Raw genomic sequence first — 24,361 nt, 5'->3', positions numbered from 1 at the left:
TTATCAACCCGTTTCTGATGAAAGGGTTTATTAGGACCATTTCTCCTCCATAGACACAACGTGAATATCTGCCGCTGTAGGAGGAGGATCTTTGTAAACTTCTGGGCCCAGAGTTTGTCACCGCGCTGACTGTACGCACCACTCTTTCATGCCCTTTGACCTGCAAGCGTATATGCACGGGTGTGATGTATAAAGACTGTACCATTGTTAAAAAGTGTCCTTTAGTGTTCCAAAAATCTTTCAAGTAGAGTTCCAGAGAGAATGGTGGCACAGCGTGGTCTTTACACCTTGGCACAAAAGTTCATGTTTCTTCATCCTTTAATTTGCCATCTGCATGAACCTTTTATTACCCAACATACACACAAACACGCACAGCTACACAGATGTAGCTTCTCCTCAGCATTGTTAAAAAAAACCCAACATCACGGATTCCTTCCCTGTTCTACACTAAACAAACAAAAAGGCATTTGTTAGAGCTGGCCCTTTTCTTGATGAGCTGACGTCCATGTTGCTCCTGCTGTGAGCGGCTGAGGTCGTCTCTGCAGTGGCTGTCAATATGTACAGTAGGCCACCTGTCGTTCTGGCTCTTTTTTTATCTTGCCCGTCTGTTTAGGGCTAAAAAAGAAGAGGACAATAGCACTGAGAGGCAAGTGGACGGAAGTTTGGCAGTCTGCCTCCTCAACCACTTTTTTTTTTTATTTCCCTTTTGCAATTAATGTTGACAAAAAAAGAAACATCCAGGAGAGGTCGTAGCTCAGCGCAACTGAAGCAGTCGGATGTAGAGAGCAGAGGCAACGGTCATTTGAACAGGGTTAACAAAAAAAAATAAGAGACATAATCATGAGTATTACATTTTTACCATTTAATACAGGGGCAAATGAGCATGACTACCTCAGCTGTGCTGTTTATGACATGATGCACATATAGCAGCTCAATCCTCCACTTTAGAATCCGTCTCCCACACAGGCCAGCATGGTATCTGAGACCATGTAGGAGAACATGACCAGAACTTCTTCAGGACACAAACACAGTCCAAACATCAAATGAAACAACAAAGTGAGACACTTGCATTTTGGATTAAATCTTTAGTTTTCTGATTGTTTTGTTACTTCACTCTCCTTCACACCTTTCCTACCCCCTCACAGTCCTGCAGTGGGCTTCATCCAGCCTTGGAGTATACGTACAGAGCAGGGCAGTGAATGTCGTGTGTCTGCTTGTTTTTCCGAAACAACTGGAGAAAAACAACAACTTAAAAAAAAAATAGGCGTACGAATGAGGTCAGTGTCAGAGGTCACACCTCTGTCTGCAGGTCCATGATCTCCTGGCCAACCAGAGGAATGGTAGCACTGGTCTTTTCCCACTCCACCGTCTGAAGTTCCAGAGGAGAGGCCGCCACTGTCTCCAGGTCCTTCCTCACCCAGGATGGAGGGGAGTGGGTCTTCCTGATGCTCTCCCATGCCCTCTTACTTGGAGTCTGTTGCTTATCCTGAGTGCAAGGAGAGGAGAAAGTGAAAACTCTTATTCATCCTCAGATTAAATCTTACATATTTCAGCTATTTTGGTGGATGCACTTAATGTCACACTGCCTTTTATTTCTCGGAGGAACAAAGTAGCATATATTTGTTTTGAGCCAGGAGGTAAAAGATAACATCACTCCCACAGTGTGTGTGTTAACAAAGCCGTGGATCTGGGTCTAATTTTAGTACTGAAAACAGGAACAATAGGAACGTTACTTTTTTTGTGTCTGATATTCAATTGATGTAAATAAAATAATGTACTGTGTCTGTATATATCTTTATATATATATATATATAAAGTGTATATGTATTTATAAGCCAATTAGAACACATTCTTACCACACAGAGACTTCTCTGCTGCTGTCAGTGGTTTATGGTTCATTTCTTAGTCTGCCTACTTCCAAAACAGTACAATTCATACTGTACTAACTTCTTACTTAGTTTTAAAACAAGTAATACTAAGGAAGCCATTTATGGGCCGTGTACTGGTTTAGTGGCCTTTTAGAGCAGTGGGCCCTATTACAGTTAAAACTTTAATTAATAGCTCATCTGGCAAATAGAAATGTCTTTGTTTCCAGAAGAAGTTTATATTCAATTGTAAGAAGTCTCACAGCTGCATTTTAACAGTCCCCTTGAAATACCTTATGCTACATTTGGAGTCATGATCTGCAGCATTGTTATTAGTCCAGTTCTTCCTTGGCTGTGATAAAGTTTTATTTTACCTATATATTTTATTTAATGATAGAAAGCCTTTTTAGCACTTTGGCTAATTTTTGAAATATGTCCCTGAGGTTGTAGCGTCCTTATTCCTGTCATTCATTTACTTAAATATCTAGTTCACTTTTTTAAAATTAAGTATAATAAGGGATGACTGTTGATCTGACAGTCAGTTAAGAGAGCTTTAAGCCTTTCAATAATTAGACTTTGTTTCCTTGATATTTTACTAAAATAAATGTCTCCTTTAACTGAACCACCTTCCACCTCCGGCTTATCAACACACTGATGTGGGAGCTCTGGCAAAAGGGTGGAAATCCAATGATTTTGTATCAATCTTTTTCTATGAAGTCCTTTGACCAACAGAGTTATAAACACAGCACTTCACTCAATCGGCTGGAGCAGCACATGCATAACAAAGAAGCATGGCAGTAATGATTGGGATAAATTGTGATTGTGGCTGATGATCCTGAAAAGTAGAATGAGGTCAATCTCTCTGCCTCTTCTATGGATATGATTCTGCTACCAACTTAATGAGAACCTCTCACAAATATCTGACTATGATCTGGAACCTGGCATCAAATTGCTGAAAGTGAGAAATAAGGAGTGAAGTTGGGGTTGAAGCCAGACTGACTCCAAGACTGTGAAACAACTGTAGCTTCACAGCCGAAGGAGATACATCCTGTTGTTTGACTGCAGCTACAAACCCAACATGCCAGTCCCTGCTTTTTCTAACTGTAACCCCAAAAAAACATTGAACAGAGTCAATTTAAATTTGGCATCTCTTTTGTCAGTATTAGGACAACACTATTAGATAAAGGGGAGGGGGCGGGACGGGATAAAGTTAAACTGGTTACACTCATGTTGGTCTTGTCACTGCTGGCAGAGGACACACTCCATCTTTTGGCAGCTTTGGCTTCAACTGGTGGAGACTCTCTATCCTTGTCTGCATTGTGAATCTTCCTGTTCAGGTCCTGAAACATGTCCTGGTGGCGTTTCCGGGTGTGCATAATTTTCTACACAGGAACATGGGACGTTACGCACAAAGCAAAGAGCAAAGCCCAGTGTAAGTTGTAAAAACACTAAAGTCAAACTGTTAATCTGGATCCTACTCTAAAGGATCATTTCTATGGTCTGAAGGAATCAAAAAGACTAAAATTACCTCAAAGTCAAGCTCTGCATAGCGTGATTTTCGTCTCTGGGGGGGGAAGATAAGACAGAGATTAAAGACGTGTCCTTATCTGTTTTTCTGTCTTATGTGTTTCAGTGTGCGTCTTCTCTCTGAGTGGGACACAAATGTGGGTGGACACCAGGTTTGATGCCGCTCATTGTGACCCTGTTGGCACAAGTTCGCCGTAAACAGATTGCAGTCTAATGACCTTTTTCTTCCCCTGTCACAGAGTGATGAAGGAAAACCTGACCTTCAGGCTGCTCAGGAGCTGTGTCAGCTGCTGCCTCGCATGGCATTATGGGATTGTGTTTTGCCCTGAAGTGAAAAGACACCAGCAGGCAGATGTCTACACCACTGTGTGCTGATCACTGCCATCTTAACTGTCTAGGCTTGGGCGATGAGGGATAACGTAACCTTTTTAAAGATGCTATCTCCAAATGTGGCCAGCAAATGCAGGACAGCATCGCGTGATGCTGTTCGCCGCAAACAAATCACTTCCCCAGCTCTATGTAAGGTTACACTTCTAATTGTTTTTACATTTTCTATGTATGAATGGCTGCATCCATGCAAACTCATAGGTGACCAAAATAAAAAATTAATGGTATTTGTATAGAGAGAGTGACAAGAATGAAATCTATAATGAGTAAGAATTGGTGTTTTACCACAGTTGTCAAACAGACTCTTCAGTTTATCTCTTAAATGATTTCATACCTATTCTACATGAAATTGTGGCCTAATACGTCAGGCATCTGTTAGTCAACACAATGTTGTGTTTTTTTTTACAAGATACATTCATATACTGGATTTATGCATTAATGCTGCAAAAATAAAACAGAACTATAGTACAAAGATATAAAACTGATAAAAAAAACTCCTCTGATTCACTTAATGTTCTTTTTTACCCAGAATAAATCACAAGCTGATATATTTTTGAAACGAAAGCCTTTTTAGAGAAAACAGGTTGCATATGTTTATGTTCAACATTAATTATTTACTCAATACAATTGTAAAAATGTCAACAGTTGTACTGATTCAGCTGTTGTCATGACAGTTCTTTAAACACAGTTCATCAAGAAAACCGTCGACATCATCTGTTAAAGGATTCAACCACAAATTAGAAGAACATATTCACCCCTTTTTTATAAAACACCATTAATGTGCCAGTTTTAAGAATATATGACAAGTGATAGCAGTACAAAATAAAATGTTACATATGCAAATCATATTTTAAATATGAAGTATGAGGCTGACGATGCTTTGCTGTGACAATAGCATGGTAAGTAGTTTCAGAGGTGTCTTACCTCCAGCGAGCTCATGGACAGCGTGGACACCGTCTCACCCTTGGACTTTCCGGACTCTCCTCCGTCACACATGGTGCTGCCCACCTGTGAGTCTCTGGGCATGGTCTTGCTCAGGTTGGGTGCAGGTGAGTCTCTATCAGAGCAGGACACACTGACCTGGTCGGCAGGAAGGGTCTTCAGCCCAAAGCCAGGCACCGGCTCTGCACCGGCGGGGTTGGCGAGGTGGATGAGTCTGGTCTGTGGCAGCTGCTCGATGCTAATGTTATATTTGGCCCCCTGGTCATCCTTCACTTTTGCTGGCTTTAGAGTGCCGGTGCCGTTGGTTGGCAGGATGACGTATCCAGGACCTTTGCCAGTGCCCTCAGAGCTGCTGCCCTCACCATTCCCTCGAGGCAGTTCCCCGTCCAGCTGCTTGAAGAGATCGCCATCGCAGATGTAGATGGACTTGGCACCTGGTAGCTCCGTGCTAATGCCCTTTGCGGCTCCTTTCTCTCTGCGCAGCGTCAGCGTGTGACAGTTGTAGTCAGCGACATTCTGAAGGTGAACCTTGGCCATGCTGGCTGGCATGGTGTTGAAATTAGAAGAACCTTTCTGAAGGGTGTGTGTTCCTGCAGAGATCTTCTCCTCCCCCTGAAGCGAAGAGCGCTTTGCAGTGCCTGTAGTGAGGGGAACAGGAAACCAGTTAGAAAGTTCTACAACCTATACAAGAACTCGAGTTGTAAATCTTGTAAAAAATCTCAGTTGTGTAAATAAAGTAGAAAAAAAGTATGATAACATGTTTAAAAAAATGCCATTGTGTTGTTGAGATAAAAATCTGGAAGCTATTGATTACAACTAAAACACAATTTTGAAGCAGGTGGAGAAACTGTTGGTGTTTTTTTACACTCATGTACTTCTCTGCCACACAGACTTTGGTATGAAGTATTTCAAGACATCTCTCTGTACCATATGATATTTCTAAAAACAAAAAAATGTCTTTTTGATATTCCCACAGACAACATACAGCAACAAAATCTGCACACTTTGCTTCTAGTCAGTATTTTTTTAATCTGATAGAGATAAATGACTGAGAAAAATAACAATGATAAAAGAGTGTTAAACACCTTGTCAACGTTTTGTCCAACCCTTTTTAAAAACATCAATACATTAGCCTTGTCCGCCCATAAATGGTGGACAAGTCCTCATTTAAGACCAAAGTTTGTCTTCACAGTGTTCCTATTCAATCCCAACTGGACATTGATGCTGTCAGGGTTCCGCCTTTTAATGACAAAATGTAAGAAAGTGATACATTCTTTTCTCCCTCCTTTTTCTCAACGGGGCATGTTTGTTTAGAAAGAGTTTTTCTGCTTCAAATGCTCCACTTGATATCCTGCCTCATGAGATAATCAGATTTTTTTTTTCTCCAAGCAGATATCAGAGCAGAGCCAGCATCTGATACAGCCCTGTCGTGAGGGACTTAATTATGCAGCCGCAGTGTAGTAGAGACTCTGACAGCCCTATTTATCTGCCTATAACTGATCCACACACGCTCATCCCATTCCCATCAGCCTGGGCGACTGTGTTACAGCAGTTGTACTGCGCTGTATTTTTGTCAAAACAACTCCTCGGTGAAAGCGGGCGGCTGTGATGTTGATTGTACGACAAGAGCAAAGAACTAAGGGAGAACATGCCTCACATCTGTTAGGGAAACACTAAGGAAACTGAAGAGGAGGCGGAAAACAGGGGGATATGAAAAGAGTTGAGCAGCAGTCCCCGAGGTCACACAAACGCATACACTAAAATTAAACGTATTTATCCTGGGGCTTTACCTGATCTGCAAGCCATGTCAACGTCTTTTTCAAAGTCAGTCTGGAAAGAGAAAAGCAAATATAAAGTGAGCCTACCACAACAACTACTCTGCTACATCTGATATTAAAACAAACAAAACTACACTGAATCAGTAAATACCAAATACGGAACACACTTATCCATACCATGAGCTGAGCGTGGCCATTTTGGAAAGAGCCGCCTGAGTCTCCGTTTGTGTCCTCTTGGCGATCTACAACACGACACTTCACTGCCTCCTGAACCTGCAACAGAGCAGGAACAAAGCTCATGACCTAAAAACTCAAGTTTATTTTCCTGACATTTATACTAAATTAAATTAAATTTATTACTGATTTATCAGATAAAATATGTTCAAAATGTGGTGCAGGGGCCAGTTGTGGCACACACACAGTTTTCATGCGCCTCATAATTCCCCCCAACAAGAAAAGTAACCTTTCTTATTTTGAATTTATTAAGTTCTTTTAATGGTTAATACATTCATTTTAGAAACCTGGCAAAAGTTTAGTTAAGTTTGTAAAAAGATACTTTTTAACCAGGGTAAATACTGGAAATTGGGTTTTTTTTGCACTTAGTTCTATTGATTTTTTTTTTATTGTTTTGTCTTGTTTTTTACAGAAAGTGATATAAAAAAGGGAACATTCTTAATATATTTTGCTGAAAGTCTTCATTAAAGTTCAGAAACACTTTCTTTCACTCTTGTATCTTTATAAAAGTGCAGCTACAGGATGTGTCCAGAAAGGTACAGATGTCATAACAAACAGCGACAAATACAAATAAGCTATCTCTGGGATACCTCTCTGCGGAGGATGCAGTGCACCATGACGATGACAAAACCTTCGAGTGAATCAAAGACTGCGAAGAGGATTTGGAAGAGCGCAGAGCGTCGATCAGTGATGGCCAGGACGGCTGACATCCAGGTGAGGGCAAGGAGAGGCAAAACTACACAGGAGCTCCACAGTGATGCCCTATAGATAAAAAAGTTATGGACAGTTAGGGACACCAGTGTTAAAACTTGACAAAGGGTAAAACCAACGGCTATTCTAATATTTATGCTGAAAAAGATTATTGTATGTTTCACTTAATCACAAAACTAAAGCAATCGTCTACTGTATGCCATCATACAGAAGAAAATCAACTGGATTTAATTGTAGCATTAAAAAACACAGTCTCCTACACATGTCTTTGATAACTGTCCTTTCTAACTGTGCAGAAATACATAGCATCACAACAAAATTTATTTTACTGCCACATACAAAAACATACATCCATTATCTGCAGATATATATGCTCAGAGATCACATATATTACATGCATGTATGTTTAAGATGGTTCAGTCAAACTATAGAAGGTGATCAGCGGGGGAAAAACAAGTGTAATGAGGCTGGAAAAAGAAAACACAGACAAAAAAAGGAGGCAAAAGAGGAGGGGACAGAAAAAAAAAGAAAGAAAAAAAAAAAAAAAAAAATTCCCCCCCCCCCCCCCCCCCCCGCCCACAGTGATGTTTTCTAGCATCTTTTTACTGACTGCCAAAGGTGTCATACATTTAGTTTATAATATAGATAGATTTTGTATGGAAATAGCCTGGGTTACTAACCCAAACAGAAACCAATAAAGTTATGATAGGAAATTGTAAATGAACAAAAAACTGAATCTTAATCTTTTATGCATTTCATGTCCATCCTTGAATCAAAAGCATAAAACCTGAAGAATGCTGTTCAGATCACATCGCCCGGAGCAGTGGTTGTTCCATAACAGTTTTAGCTTAGCTTGCAGTTCGCCATAAAATCAGTGGCTGAGAAATATCACATCAAATCACTACCACTAAATACCACTCAATTTTCACAGAGGCATTGGATTTTTTTTTCCCATTAACAATGTAAAGAGTTTGACCGTAGACCTACAAATTTTCACAATGGCAATAAGTGCTCTCAAACCATCCAATAGTGACAAGTACCGACAGGTTAAATGAACAAGTGATCATACAGTCACCCCCACCTGCTACTGACAAGCTCTAGGGAACGACTAGCTGTTGTTCAGCTAATGGTTGTATGTANATATATTCCCCTCACAGTCTGCTGAGATGTTTTAGTGCAAACATAAATCAGGCATATAATGGCTGAGAGAGAATGAAAGAAAAACCTTGGATGCATTTATGATGTGCAATTAGGGCTAATATTGCTAGATGCTTTATAATCATGTCTATAGATATGTTCTGTTTATAAATAAAAAATAATATATGGTGGCCTTCAGGAGACATTAACTTCCTGTCTAATACAAGAGCTCATTCTAAAGGTATCATAACACGTGGTTAGCAATAGTCAAGAATGCTATCAATGCTCGACATGTTGCTTTTCATCCTTAATTTCACTTTAAACTTTGAATTTAAACCTCATAGCCATGAGAGAGATGAAATAACAATGTGTACAAAATAAAAAATATATATATTGTGTTTGATTAGAACAATTCCTAGACTGGTGTAAAGAGAAACATCTGCAATCTTAGCAAAACAAATACAGTTAGCAATTGTCACATGACAATTATACCAAATTAACAATGAAAATGGTTGGTATTATTAAAAGCCCAACTTAGATATCTGTAGTATTTTGGAAAAAAAATAAAGGCTTAATTTAGACTGGCAACAGGTCCATGATTGAACACCTCACCAACACTCAGTTCTTTTCTGTCCTGAACCACCCTCATGTACTTTTCTGCCACTTCAGAGTTCTACACTTTCTCTTCTGGAAACCTATCAAATTCTTTCAATTCATTCACAAATAAACCACAGAGCTTCTCTTGATGCCCTGAATTTAAACCCATAATAGTACAAAAATAAATAAATAAAAATAAAATACTAATTATTATAGTAATAATAATAATAATAATAATAATGACATGTAAAACAATGATATAGTGATTGGTCTGCAGATAATGACAATATAATCACTTTAGGTTGTTATGATTTAAACGTGTTCTAGTGCTTCTGTGTGGAAAGCAATTTGATGTTTAAGTCCAAGTCTTAAAATTATCATATTTTGTATCACAATATAAGAATAGAAAACAGAAGCCCAGGCTAGAAATAACACAAGCCTTACATTTGGCACCACACTCCCTGTCAGGGCATCAAGGAACAGAACGATAAGGGAGAGAAAAATAAAAGTACCAGAACCAATAAAGGCAGGAAGGGAGGGAGAGAGGGAGAGCGGGAGTGCAGAGAGGGAGAAGAAAGGCAGGGCAAGATAAGAATAGTTAAGGAAAAAATAATTAGCGGGACTAACATGGCGTTACTGGTAGCTGTGGTGGAAACGTCAGCCGAAGAGATAACTCCGCACTTGGCACATTTGAGCGTCATATTGTACAGTGGCACTGTCATCTGACTGCAAAGTCAAATTAACACGCTGTAACATACACAAACAGATACAAATGCACCTATACACAGACTCACTGAGATGTATGTGCACACCAGGACGCACAGACAGTCACAACAAACACAGAAGGTCACGTGGTCTCACACAATCTCTCTCTCTCTCAGGGCTACTGTCCACATCCATGGCTGTTGCAGCTTTCTGGGGTTTGCTCTTGTCTAATTCAGGGAACGGGAGTGAGGAAGCTACGTTGGGGCTATCATTGGATGATTCATGGGCATATTGTTGAATTCTGGTCAAATTACTTTTTTGGTCTACCATGTCTTGAATGGGTGTGCAATTATATTTGTGTGCATTGTGCCACTTGTCCTATTTTTCTTTTTTTTTTATTCAGGACACATGTCCAAAATATTGTAATAATAATAAAGTCTGACTAATTTTAACTGAACAAGGTATGATGCATCCTGATTGGTTCATTTTTAATCCTGTCTCTCCTTGTCACTACCGGGGAAAATGTCAACACTTCAAATCTGCAACTTTAGGCAGTGCCACCTTTCCAACCCTACATCACAGCACGCCCTGCTGCCATCTTGTATCATCCTGCTATCATCATTTTTTTTTAAACATCAACTCTGACACTTGTCTCCACCCACACTCTCTTCTTCACTCCACCTCTATTGCGCAATGGTCTACCCATTTACTGTACCCATCCTTTGCGTTGCTCCTGTTTCATAACATTAGAAGTGACGAAACAATATTCACTAAGTTTGGAGGACAGGAAAGTTAGGGTGAAAAAATGGGACAGTGAATAATGTTCGGATGAATTGTTTCTATAAATGAAGCAAAAAATAACAATGAGTTAGTTAAATAATAAATACCACTCAGTAAAAACAAAACGGAAACTAGAACTTTGATTGTTTAAGCCCAATCATGGTTTCATGTCTGCTCTTAAATAAATGGCAAAACACTAAAACTGTAGGAAATATAGCTATATTTCAAAATGATCAAAGACAAAAAAAAAACACCTCTAAAATGTATTTTAGACAAAGGAGAAACTCCCAGCATTCCCAAGAACAAAGGTCCTAGAAAGTAGTATGAAACATGTGACATCAGATAAGCCCATTTCGAGCGCTGAAATTGTAAGCTGACTTTTTTAGTTTAATATTTAATTACAGTGCCTTACATTCAGCTACAGCATGCCTAACAATTAGCAGGCGTTTACTGTTCCATGCTCATTATTTTACAAAAACGCTTTGTTGTCAGAAGCAACAGTTTTTCTTTTCTTAATTTGCAAATGTGTGGGACTTAAAACAGTGAAAAACAACCCCTGACATTTGTTTTTTACACTCTTAACACATTATTACTTATTAATCCATGTAGGGAACAAGTACTGTGAACAGATGACAGCAGTTTCTGTTACAGTCCTTCTGAGAAATGCTGAAATATTTGTCTTTCTAAACTCCTCTGTTACCTGCAGTAACTCAGTGTGATACCTCATTGTCTGCCCCTAGTCAGTGATTCTCCTAAATGACACTTAACTGGACCCAATGATGATGACTGCAAGCTGTCGGCTCCATTAGGCTGTTAACGGTTCCACAGTGTGAGAGCGACTGTCCCTTCGCAGTTTACCTCTGCATGACTTAAAGAATCTACCTGTGCCTGTGCTCAGCATGTCTCCCAGTTTGACACCAGTCCACCAAAGACAACTTTCATAAACAATCAGGGATCCATTTATGAATCGACCTATTCATATGTTTGGAGATGGACTAAAAAGTGGAAAATATTGACAACTTACAAACCCGACTCCCACTGAGCAACAAATATAGCTAAAGCAGACCGGAATCGATTTTTGTAGCCTCTGGATGCTTAGATTAAAAAAAAAAAAAAAAAAAAAACTATAATGGAAGAAATTCAATTTGGAGTTAAAGGCCAATACAGCTGCTAAATGTACACCGTAGGCAATGATATTAAAAAGCAATCAACACCTCTGATGTAGTGTTGTAATCTGGAATTTGAAGGTTAGGAAAAAAAAACAATGGTAAGAGGAACATTAATGGGGTGAAAATGACATTGATTGGCTCACTTCCAGTAATGTCAAAAATATTCTTCTTGTCCACAGTCAACAGCAAAAACTTTTCTCTCAACCATTTATTTAATTTAATATATGAATAGTTAATACCACAAAAATACCACCTGTTTAACTAATTCACTGAGCTAAAGTAACTAATCACTGTCAGAATTAAACCATTGTTGCCTTCAATGTCCTAGAAAAATAGACAAATGGGCCAGAATGTGGCAGTGATGTCACTTATTTGAGACCTAAGTGGCAAATGTTTGGACAGTTGCACTGACTAATAAAGAGAATTCCATTTTGCATTAAGCAGTGATGATACATATGACTAAAACCGAACACAGAACACAGGAGAACACAGGTTTGGGCTAGCTCACTTTCATTATGCAATACTTTAATTGTTAGCCGAAGATCGTTAAACAAATACTGGCCTGATCTCATAAGAAAGCAGTTCTGCCCAGTGTTATGTGAGGTGGCTGACAGGGATGGTATACATCTGGTCAAAGGATAAGTCCTGCCATTTGAGCATTCTAGCTAAAAAGGCTGGCAAAACTGAAGGGGCATCTCCAGCCACTCCTCTTTTCTTTGTTCCCTCCTTCAACACAGTTGATTTTGCCCTAAATGTCAAAATGCATCAAAATTGCTAGAGAAACAACCACCAATGTACAACATCATAACATCTCTGCTCTGGTCCTGCAGGTGTTTTACTACACTGCTACTGATTCATCTTCTCTGGAAACCACAGCAGACTGCCGTGAAGCAGACAGCGAAAGACCAAGAGACACGATGGTCTTCAAGGTTAATAAGACGGAGGAGACACTAGAGTTTCGGTTAATAAGACGGAGGAGACACTAGAGACTGATGCACATCGAGGTTTTCTGTCTGTTATAAGCTGCACCAAACTAGAAAATGAGAGAGAAGAAGTTTACGCCATTCAAGCCGTTCTCCCTCCTGAGGTTTTTTAACTCTTATTGTGATCAGGAGGATAATCATTTTGTCTCACTGTAATTGTCCACATGAAGGAAGAGGGCAGTGAAAAGACCTTGAGTGATTTATGAAGGCCTGAACAATTTAAATACTATGTACCAGTTTCATTTTTTTTTTTATTTCTAGTCTAAGTGCATTCCCTGTAACTCTTTTCTTCCTAAAAAATCAACACACGCCCTGTCAACATGCTGGCCTTTGACTTTTGAACAACTCTAATTTACTAACTATTAACCACACAACCAGTAACCAAAAACGATCGAAAACCTAACGTAAAATAATGGCGTTAGTAGAAATAAGGTAATCAGGTACAAACAGATATAAACCAGCTCACTTGTTCCTCAAACAAACCTTTCTTCACAAATACACTGAGGAAGTACCGAAATAGCTAAAAGGGGCTTTCTCTATCAGAAACAGTGTTTCGATGATTTGTCTAACAGAGAGTAGTATTAATTACCAGGTTAGTAGTACTATAGTAAAGTAATGATTAATATAGCTAACTATGAGGAAGCCAATAGGAGAAGTTCAGTAGGTTTGGTGATGGACAGGGCTCGTAGCCATACATTAGAAAGAAGAAGAAAAAAAAAAACAGGTGGGATGGGCAGGTTTGTTTTACCCAATCACTGATGACATGGGAGGGGGCTTCTGAGACTGATGTTTTCCTGATTGGAGAGCCCTGAGTGAGAGAGAGGGGATTCTGTGCAAACTCAAACATGACATTTCAGACAGGTACAGTCAAACAGAGAAATCAGTGGTGAGAAGCAAACATTTTCTTCAAAGTGGGGGAAAAAAAACCAACATCTCAAACGTAAACTGACTACACCGATGGAGACAAAACAAAACAGCCTGCAGTGAAGAGGGAAGCAGGGTGAACGTCTGAGCTGTTCCTTAAAGCTGATAATAATTTTAAGGCTTAAGTTACTGGGTCACAGTGATGGGGAAAAAATATAGTGCCTCCCAAAAATAGAATTAAAAAATACTAGGAAATAATAAAGTGGAAAATTACATGAAGATAAATAACAGAAAAGATCAATTCAATCAAACATATTTATACTGAAAGCAGTCACAGTAGTTTTTTTCTTTAAATCTATTCATTTCCAAGTATTTGTGTATAATTAATTTTAACATCCACATTTAAAAGTGTTATTAATGTGTTTGGTCTGGTGTCTGTGTCCAAACCCAGGGGGTGAGGGCCCTTAAAATGTCTTGTTAAAAAAACTTTCCACAAACAAAATTTCCACGTTACTTTTGTGTAGTCATCTACATAATTAAAAGTACAACTTCACTTGAATATTCATTTTTCACATGAACTGCATTGAAGCAGTCTTTCAGATGAGGCACAGACAAGCTACGATCTACATTAGAGATTTTAAAACCCTCACTGTAGTATGAACTATCACTGACATATAGTGTGGTCTACTGGCATTTACATTGAAATAAATATATGTTTTTTGCAAAAAAGTTGAGAGAGCAGGTACCATATCCTACTTTAGGTGAGAATGTGTGACAAACCATCAAAGCAGCTACTGAAGTAAAGGACCGTTAACCTGCCTGCCACATTTAGTTAAACATTAGTTTGTCTCTAACACTGCATTATCGATGCAACTACACTGACTACACTACAACGTTAAAGCCTGACCTGTGCTAAGAGGTTGTTCGATTATCTCAGGCCCTGATTTGGTTTGTACTGTAGAAAAATCAGTTGAAAGTTGGTTTGTTTGCACAATCAAATCCAAGTGTCAGTGCGGTCATACCCTGATTCCCTCCACTTCACAACAAAATCAGCTTAACTAAAAGAGACAGATGGATTTAGAGAGCGTTACACCGACAGCAACACCTACAAAGAAAGAGCGGGAGAAAAAGGCAACATACTCACAACTCAAAGGAAAAGCAATGAAATGAGTCATCCTGCTCAGTCTGTGAAGGACCAATAACCAGACACCCTTCCCCATGTTTTCTTGCTGCCCTCCATTTATCTCTAATTCTGCAGCATCAATCATAGTCCAGACTATATGAGAAAACACACTGTCATTTGGTCCTTATCTCGTTCTTGATTAATTCTGCCACATTCTTCTTTCTTATCATTTTCTCTTGGAGTAAGAAATGAAATGCCATCATCAGCCATTTTGGCAAAGTCTTGAGTGAATTCCTCAGGCTACGTTTAAGTAATTAGGCAATAAATGCACTTGTCCCTCCCCGCGGCTGTCAGGCTGGTTATAGGTCACTGTGTGAAAATGGATGTGTGGTATAAGGCATACCCCGCCCTCTCCTTTAGTTTCATATCAGTTATGCCGTCTTTGGAGACCAGTTTGTTAAAAACGAGAATCCCAATAACCATGTTAACCTGTGAAAGAGAAGAAGGAGAGGGTTAAAGCAGAGCAGCCACACTTTCATCACTTCAGAACATGCACTGACTGATGCACACATACTGTGAAGACTGACACGCATGTCTTTGTGATCCCGACGAACGTCATCATCCATCAGGATTGCAAAGACATGCGTGTCAGTCACATGCGTTGTTACACACACACAGACTTTCTTCACCAGACAGGGAGGGCCAGTCATCTTAAATATATGTGACAAATCGTTATCAGTCGTCAGACGAAGCACGGCGTGTAGGAATAGTTTCCACAGATGTATCTCTAATTTGAACTTTAAAATGTCAAATGAAGACGACATATTGGAGAATTCACAATAAATATACGTTGTGTGAATTCAATAGCAGAAAAGGTACTGCAGTATCAAGGACATCCTCGCACAGTTTGTGTTCCCTTTAAGGCCTCTGAAGCTTTTCACAGAGAACATGGCCTCCAGCATGGCTGCCAACAGTAACAGTGGGTCTTCATGTGAGGTGCAGATTGTGTAAAAAAGAACATCTAAACAAGCTGTTGTGCTGTAGGTGTGAAGTGGGAAGGAAGCCCTGGGACGTGAATCAGTAAACGAGCGAACGGAGAATTCTGATCTGAAAACAAGGACAGTGTGACTGCAGCCAGGTTTCACGCCAGTGTGTTTCCAAATGCATCCTGTAGGTGGAGTATGTGGGGATAGGATCATTATTATTATTATTATTATTATTATTATTTGAACAGAAGTAAAGTACACATCAAAAAAAGCTTAAATTGTGAATACAAAAGTAACAATGACACATGGGAGTTTCCTGCTTATTAGACTAAATCACTTTAAATTAAATACTTAATTTAAACTTTTGATATATTTAAAAATGGTTATGGTTATGTAAATAGAGTTTGATTTTCAATTGATTTAATGTCACATATGGAGAGAAGTTTAGTCCCAAAAGGAACTTTCTTTAGTCTACTCTGCTGCTGTATGGGCTTTAAGCATTAATGCTAATTGGTAATGACAATAAATTAGGACTTTTAACTGTTGTACATTATATTTTAGTCAAAACAATATAGAGTGATGCAGTTGAAAAACAAAGAAGGCAGAAAAGCCACATAAAACATCAAGCAGACAGAGACCCTCCCCAATAAAAACAACCCATGTGAAAGAAAACTAACACTACTTTGTGTCAAACTCTGGTATCAACACTTTTGTTGAAGTATTGTATTAAAAAAGGACAACATGTTTGCATTTGCTGAGTCTTTCTGCCAGTCAAAGTACGTGTTGATTAGCTGCACCTTTCAGCTGCACTTAATTAGTGTTAATTTGTCTCTGTAAACTAGCCTTAATATTATGATCTTCTTCAACAGCTTTTTTTGGTAAATTTAGCAATCTAATGTCACCTAGTGAAGAAATATTGGACTGTTCTGCGTTTCCTGCCTGCATAGACTGACAAGGAAATATTATTTTCAGTAAATAAATAAATGAAGTCGAATGATTTTTCACGGCACACTGGTCTGCCAGAACACAGTGGTTTGGAATCACTGGGCTCCAGTCATTTGTTTTATATCAGTATTTCAGGTAATTATAATTTCATCAGTTTGCTGTGATGCACTTGGCCATATTCAGATAAGTAATTGGATTTTACAGTCTTCACGTTACAGCAGTCCATGCATTGAGCATCTGTCCAATACTGACAATGGTGCCACATGGTTTCATGCAGTGTTGTTAAAATGGAGCACTAAAAATAGATAAAGAGGAAATACCAAAACAACAGCTGCAGCAGGTCCAACGAAGGCATAAAGAAGACCACCTTCCAGAGAGAGCCAGCAACTAGAAGAAAGGGAGAATGAGAATATTCAGACAGAGTGGTAAGATGGGAGGCGGGGGAGGAGAAGGTGATGGAGGAAAGATGCATTAAAGGGGTGCAGGAGTGTGGGTTGGATGTATAGAATGAGGTGAAGGGTAGAGGGTCATATAAGTGACAAGAATAGAAATGTAAAAGATAGATGAGACACAGAGAGAAAGAGGTTAATTATTCTGCAAACATAAATCTTCAGCCATGCGTAACGTTGCTGCATTAAACCCTTCAGACGCAGATGTTTCCATCTTATAGAAAAGCATGCTCACTAGCTGGGAGTTCCGTATCCCTTCGCCTTGGTGAATCCAACAGAGATGGCCACCACTAGAGCCGGGAGACCTAAGAGGTGAATACAAACTGACATTAAAGGGGAAAGAAGTGAGGGTAAAAATGAGACACAACGATGAATAGACAAGACGCCCACCCCAGCCCAGACACAGGAAACGCTTCCGTATGATGCGATTCCTGAGTCTGCCCGTCACTGCCATGTAGGACTGCCATGCTTCTGTTAAAACCCAGCAGAACGACGACAAGAAGAAGAAATGCAGGAAGGCAGCAATCAGAGTGCACAAGACCTGGAAGGCCAGACGGAAAAAGAAAATACAAGAATTATAATGAAAATTCAACCAAAAAATTGGACCAAGTTGACTCTTTTTTTTAGATTTGTTTTTTACCTTATTTCTAGTTTGTGTCTGACCAATGAGAATTAGAGCGTTGGAGGAGATGATGGAGAGGCAGAAGTTGATGAGGATGACTGAGCGTTCAGATCGTATGTACCTGTAGGAACACACAAGGGGAGATGTTTTTTTAGATGTTCTGGCAGGAACTGTTAATTTTGGGCTAATCTGTAGATCTTTGAGAAGGTCTGAGTCTGTTGTGAATTTGTAGTCATATAACAGGAGGAAACCTTTTTTATTAGTCTTAATTTTATAGTCTTGATTTTAGGTTTTCAAGAGGAGCTAGTGATGTAAAAGAAAAATAAGGGGATTATTTAAAATCCCTTTTTTTTTTACTTTTTTTTTCCTTACAAATTTAAATAAATACACCAATATGACAACTTAAACCAATTAGCTACTTGTTTTCATGTTGACATGAAACTGTACTGTGAAAATTTGTGGGTCTATTATTTATTTAAAATTGTTCATTCTTTGCTCACTAAATTAAGGCAACGTCTCCTTTTGATTAAACCATCTGTTCCTTTTATGGCTGAACACGGGCTCCTGTGTCCAGTCAAGGTCAGTAGTCATCTCCTTAAACCCCTTCACTCCTGATATATTTTATTACAGTGTGGAGGAAAAAAATTACATTTTCCATAATAATTTTGGGATTAATCTTGTAACTTTTTACCCTGAATTTTGAATAATCTCGTTTTCCTGTTCAGAATTAAATAATGAATAATGAGAATAAAGCAACCTTTTATTCTGAAAGTATGTTAAATGGTTGCCAAAAACCATAAAAACATAGGTGCTTTTTAAAAGATGTATTCCCTGATACTGTAGCTGTAAAAAATACCCTCAAAGACCAATTAAAGCTTTCATGGGCAGAATAAAAATCATACTTAAAATTAATTCTTTACATGTATAAATAATATTCTGCCTCAAGGCTCAGGAATTTTGTTGAGAGAAAGCTTTTCTCTGTATGCATGTGGCCTTAATATGTCTCACGTAAATATATTTACAGTCTCAAGGTATTTTTTATAAGTGTGGTTAATGTGATTCAGTGATAGTGTGTACACTGTTAACAACGTAATATGGTACAATTTGGTCCAAATTTTTACAGAAAATCAATTGTGAGTTATTACTGCTGACATTTAAAGCTCAGTCTGACCTTGCCACAAGTTATTTCACTGAACTTTTTAATAGAAAAGTTCACTCTCCCTAAAAATTCCTGGTGCCCCTTGGCTGGTTATTCTAAATGTAAAGGTTACACAGATCTGCAAAAACGAATCACTAGTAACACAGACGTGTGTGGCAAATATCGGAGGGAAATAATATCATGTGACAACAGCTCAAAATAGTAATCAGGAATTCCACAACATGGTTTTTAATTACACAAATCTAATTTAGAACACTGCTTCAAAACTCTCTGACGTTTTTTCATAAGAATCGAATCATAAAAACTGGACCTCATTCTGCAGCAGTGCATGTCTACTCTACGTAAACATGGTGTGAATGTGTCTGATTGCACTAGTGACGGAGAAGATGCCCTTCGTCGTTAGCGCATCTTCTTTACAAGAGTTACACCAGATACTGAAAAAGAAAATGTTACAACGTTTAATAAAAAGTCGAACTTAAACAAATACGTCCTTGAGTAGAGCCCTGATATATCATGTCAGGTGACAGACTTGACTTCTTCTTTGGTGATAACTTTATCCAGGAGGACTCGTCCTTGGAGCTCACCCTGTACATCTGCATGTTTCCGGCAGTAATGATGCTGCGGACATGTCTTCTCCATCACTCTGAGCACATTCCTACAAGCTAGATACACTGGCCTGTCTTTTCAGACGACAAAAAGATCAGTCCTCAGGAGGAGAGTGCGACACTTCTGTGATGCTTGTCAGCAATCATCCATAACTGCTACGTGTGTCTCATTCAGCCTGACTTTGGTCGGACGAGAACACGGTCCTACAGACCCAGAGCAGGGAACATGATGGTGTATTACACCACATATTCTATGACCTAAGATCTAGTAAATTAGATGGCAGGTATGTTCCAAATATGTTGTTGTATAACAAACAAGAGTGTGTGGTTTTTTAGTGATTTGATGATATGTTTTAGACATATGTTGTATGTTTCTAATCAGTTGATGTAAGTGGAATCTATTAATAATATAAGGATGACTGATGTTTAATATATAACAACCTGCATACCTTTAGGTTTGTAAACATTTAAATATATGTTAAATGGGTTATTGCTCTTGTTTTATTTTCCTATTAATAATATTAATATTAATATTTTTTCTGAAGCGATGTACTATAAAATTAAATTTTTCTGCATTATCTCTGAGAAAAATACATGTTTTTTTAGTCTGAGTTAAAATCTCTCGGGCTAGTTTTCACCTCAAGCCTCATGCACACTGCAGTCAACAACAAAGTTATACCAAAAACATCAATCCTACCTCAAAACATCACCCGACTTGAATATTTTAAGCTTTATTTAGAACAGAAAAACAAATGTCCTTCATATTTTACTGGTTTTCACAGAATTACTCATTTCCATCTGTCATTTATGTTTTCCCCAAAATTAATTTTCAGTCATATTCAACCTGCAGAAGGCTTGAGAGGAACAATTATACCTTCATCGTCCAAAAGTTGGATGCAGTATTGAAAGACTGTACTTAAGGGCTTTAAAAAACAAGCTGAAAAACATCATAAAATTAACTTTTTTTTTTCTTGAATTAGTCACTGTTGTAGCATTTAGAATTTCCAAAAGCCTTTTATCATTTTGTTATTTTGGAACTGGAGCCGAAAAGCACGCGTAAACAAAATCACTTCCTGTTTGTGATGAGTGAACAGAACAGACACAAGTGATTTAAGAGAGTCTTCGAGAGTCAGAAGTGCTTTGGCAGCAGCACAGTTGTTTTCAACTCACACTTTTAGTCAAGAACCTGGAAACGATCTTCCCTCTTTTTACAGGAGTTCTTCTGGAATATACTAATCTCAGCACTTTTAATTATTATTACACAAAACCCAATCTAGGTGTATTGTTTTTCCAATGTGTCAGTGACTCACCTCCACACGGACATGTAGATGATGATGAGCAGCAGCAACGTCAGTGAAGACACTCCGCAGCCCACAATCAGAGTCACAGAAGGTAGCTGTGTCTTATCCATGTTCTGGAAAACAGAATTTAAAAAAGTCATCAGGATCATGTGAAGTGATTACATACGTACACACCGACACACAGAACACAAGACCTTTACTTCTGAACAGGTCATTCTTCAGCCAGTGCCAGGGCCAGACACAAAACGGCCGACCTTTCACTGTGACACCATCACTGCCATGATACTTGTATTATAATAATAAGAGGAGCAGATGTGCAGGTCATAAACTGAAAATCTACAGTACTTGTTGTCGACTTTGTCAACATTCTAAAGCATGCCCTAAAGCCCTAAACTAGGAGACTTTACCACCCATTTGTCTGCAGCGCTTGGACAATCTTGGTGTTTGTTTTCTTTATAGAATTTTATTCCTTTATTGTTTTTGCTGAATGGCCTTAAAAGAAAGGTGAAAGATGAGGACACATTGATATTCACCTCTGAAACACATGCAAATTCATACATTTGCTTGTTTGTTTCACTGATAACAACTGAAATAACCTTGGCCAAAGTGGTATGTGGTCTTTGTCCTCACAGTCTGGAGTGTGAGGAGTCTGAGTTACTGTCTTGTTTATTAAAGAGAATGTGCGGGCAATTGTAGATTGCAGTATATATTATCTCATCATTTAATAATCAACAGGTAATAGGTATAGCTAATAGAACTGGAATTGGAATCCTTATCAATTCCCATCCTATGGCACTGCATTCCTCTGGTGTTTCTGGATGAGCTCAACAGGTGACCATTATCAGCTTCTCTGATAGGTGTGAATGGATTCATATGGAGGTGTGATTACAGGAGCTGTGATGTCAAGGTAAACTGAATCTTCTGAGTTTTCACATGACAATGCATCACCTTTAGCAAAAAAAAAAAAAAAAAACTTTAAATAAATATGTATGTCATATTATTCACCATCCATATATAAATAATAAAAATAATTAATGTAAATAAATAATACACAAATAATGTGCATGATTCCAAAACATGTAAATTTTTATGGTCCATGGCACGATTTTTGCCACTTTTTTTTAAAGTCAGTGTCTGTGTTTAAAAGTCTGGCGGCTCTTGGGTTTGAAGTAGTAAAAAAAAGTTAAGGCGTGGTGAAAGTTAAAAAAAGGATAAGACCATACAGTTGGTTTGGGTGAAAGGTTAGTGGGCATACGGTGGATCCTTCCACCGTTCTCCATAGGAAATAATTGGCTGAGTTTATAGCCTGTCTTGTCTCCAGGTTTGAAGCGTGCCAGGTCCAAGTTAATTAAATCCCTCTGATAAAGCTGCACTGCAGCAAATCCCAACTCTTAAAGCAAAGCAGGGAGAGGAAAAAGATTAAGAGTGCATTGGAATGGAAAGACGTCTGCTGAGATGGACAAATTTTTACCTCCTTCTCAGCCAATGACAAAGCTTAACTTGATGTCTCATGCAGTGTCAAAACACGGACGCCACCACCCAGTGATGAAGTGACCAGATTGAGTTATTCCACATGAGTAGAGGCAACAAATGTTCCAGCTACACTACAGAGAAGCTGTATGCAATTCTCTGCAGAAATACATCACATAAAGCTGCTGTCAATATCTGCAGTAAACAGATATGACTACAATCTGCTGCGGTGTTCGCTGTGAAAGAGTTGAATCAATGGTGAAACTACTGATTCAAATATCAATTAAAGAAATGTTGTTAGTGTTTCCACAGTGGAGCTAAGTGAGGCACAATTAATCTGTCAAATAAAATATAACAAAATAATAGAAAATTTGCACGACACTTGCAATGTCATGTCTGTCTGTTTCCGTGTTTTCCTGTGTTCTTTGTGGGGTAATCATGGGATCACACTCACCTGTTTGGTAATTAGCTTCACTTGTGTCACCTGGTGTTCCCTGTGTATATATACCCCTCTCCCTCACTCTGTCGGTGTTGGATCATTGTGATTGTGTTAGATCTTCGTGTTCGTGAGTTTCCTACTCTGTGTTTTCCTCGAGAATTCCATGCCTGTTAGTTCTTCGTGTTTTGTTAATTTGGACTTTGTTAATAAAACTTCCTGCACCAGAAAGAGTCTCTCCAGTACTGCATTTGGGTCCTGCCTGCTCCCTGCGATGCTCGCACATGACATGCAAACCTTTCACTTTCCTTTTTGTTTTGTTTTTGTCAGTTTCAGATTTCCTTTGTCTCCAGTTAGGAAACTTTATGTTCCTGACAGGAGAAAATAGATGAAAAGGTGTGTCGGTCATAGTAACCACTTAATGGTTTTGGCCTTTAATCTTAGAAGTATTTGTGGTTTTAAAATGCTTAAAACCAGATGTTGTTTGTAGCTGGATCTTTCATAAAAGCCTGACTTTCGTAGTACACTAACTAAAAAAAATGAACAGAGGTGAACTCCCTAATTACCATTAGGACTTTATTGTTGAAACGAGAATATTTAACATCAATGATGCACACTTTAGTTATTATCTGTTTCTGGTACAGCGATTCAAAAAATAAATACAATTATTAACTTTAAATCTAAAATCAATAAAAATAAAATTCTACCTTAGTTGGATGCATATTTTTTTGGATTAACTGCACATCTCTGTTGTTCTGCTGTTCCTACAGACATGACAGCAAAATGGGCAGATTTCAGATACTGTTGTCTGAGTTTGTCCTTGAATTTCCTTGTCTGAATGTGATCCAACATAGAAGAGGCTTCCAAGCTACAAACACTGCATTTAAAATTCCTCTGGAAATTTCGCATAACTGTGGCTGTCCTCTGACTAAATGACCAAAGAGGTTTGTCAATGTCATGTACCCCCAAAGCATTTCTCTATTTAGACTAAGACAGGATTTACAACAGCCCAAAATAGTCCAAGCCCTGGCCTGCTCTTTTATCCCTTCAACAGATAGAGGCTTGGCAGGGGCAGTAAACTGGGCTTCGACTGCTGTGCTTTTTTCCCCCCTATTTTTCCTTCTGAAAGCCTGCAGCAAAAGTTGTACTGATCAAAATGGAGGTGGCAGCGAGGGAGTAAATGATGTAGTAAGCATGGGCAGAGGGAGAGAGAGAGAAAGAGTGCTAAAATATAATGCGATCTCAGAGCATGAAAAATTGCGTGTTGAAATGACTCGGGGAAAAGAGAATAGAGAGATGAGAGGAGGAGTAGAAAGAGAGATGGCATCGATAGAGGGGGGAAAGAGAGAGAGGATGGGGTGTTTGTCATGCTGAGGATGTAGGAGGCTAGTTGCAGACAGAGGAGTTGAGCCATTTAGGAGCTTCTGTATGATGTGACCGGTGTAATTAGCATGGCAGCCATGGCTGTCTCACAAAATAATGAAAGGTGGGGGGATGGGATGGTGGCATGAGTGTGGTGAATTGCTTTTTCCTCCATTCCTGGCAAAAGAATTTTAGCAATTTAGATCCCCCTACGGATGCAAGCA

General features: G+C 38.8%; 1 protein-coding gene across 1 annotated transcript in view; it reads right to left on the bottom strand.

Annotated features, from left to right (window-relative positions):
- Positions 1 to 587: 587 nt before the first annotated feature.
- The window catches only part of adgrb1a (adhesion G protein-coupled receptor B1a), a 101,666-nt gene continuing 77,892 nt past the window's right edge, over positions 588 to 24,361 (bottom strand). The window contains exons 19-32 of the mRNA XM_025061655.1: positions 20,879 to 20,982; positions 17,823 to 17,925; positions 17,573 to 17,723; positions 17,418 to 17,487; positions 17,054 to 17,120; positions 15,206 to 15,291; positions 9,806 to 9,904; positions 7,324 to 7,495; positions 6,677 to 6,772; positions 6,512 to 6,551; positions 4,704 to 5,359; positions 3,394 to 3,429; positions 3,089 to 3,247; positions 588 to 1,486 (exon numbers count right to left, since the gene is read on the bottom strand). Of these exons, the coding sequence (XP_024917423.1) occupies positions 1,292 to 1,486; positions 3,089 to 3,247; positions 3,394 to 3,429; positions 4,704 to 5,359; positions 6,512 to 6,551; positions 6,677 to 6,772; positions 7,324 to 7,495; positions 9,806 to 9,904; positions 15,206 to 15,291; positions 17,054 to 17,120; positions 17,418 to 17,487; positions 17,573 to 17,723; positions 17,823 to 17,925; positions 20,879 to 20,982 (2,034 nt within the window). The 3' untranslated portion in view covers positions 588 to 1,291. The remainder of the gene's footprint in view (positions 1,487 to 3,088; positions 3,248 to 3,393; positions 3,430 to 4,703; positions 5,360 to 6,511; positions 6,552 to 6,676; positions 6,773 to 7,323; positions 7,496 to 9,805; positions 9,905 to 15,205; positions 15,292 to 17,053; positions 17,121 to 17,417; positions 17,488 to 17,572; positions 17,724 to 17,822; positions 17,926 to 20,878; positions 20,983 to 24,361) is intronic.

The sequence above is a fragment of the Cynoglossus semilaevis genome, chromosome 13 (assembly GCF_000523025.1).
Source record: "Cynoglossus semilaevis isolate Cse_v1.0 chromosome 13, Cse_v1.0, whole genome shotgun sequence".
Taxonomy (NCBI): domain Eukaryota; kingdom Metazoa; phylum Chordata; class Actinopteri; order Pleuronectiformes; family Cynoglossidae; genus Cynoglossus; species Cynoglossus semilaevis.
This window is presented reverse-complemented; position numbering and strand designations above follow the sequence as displayed.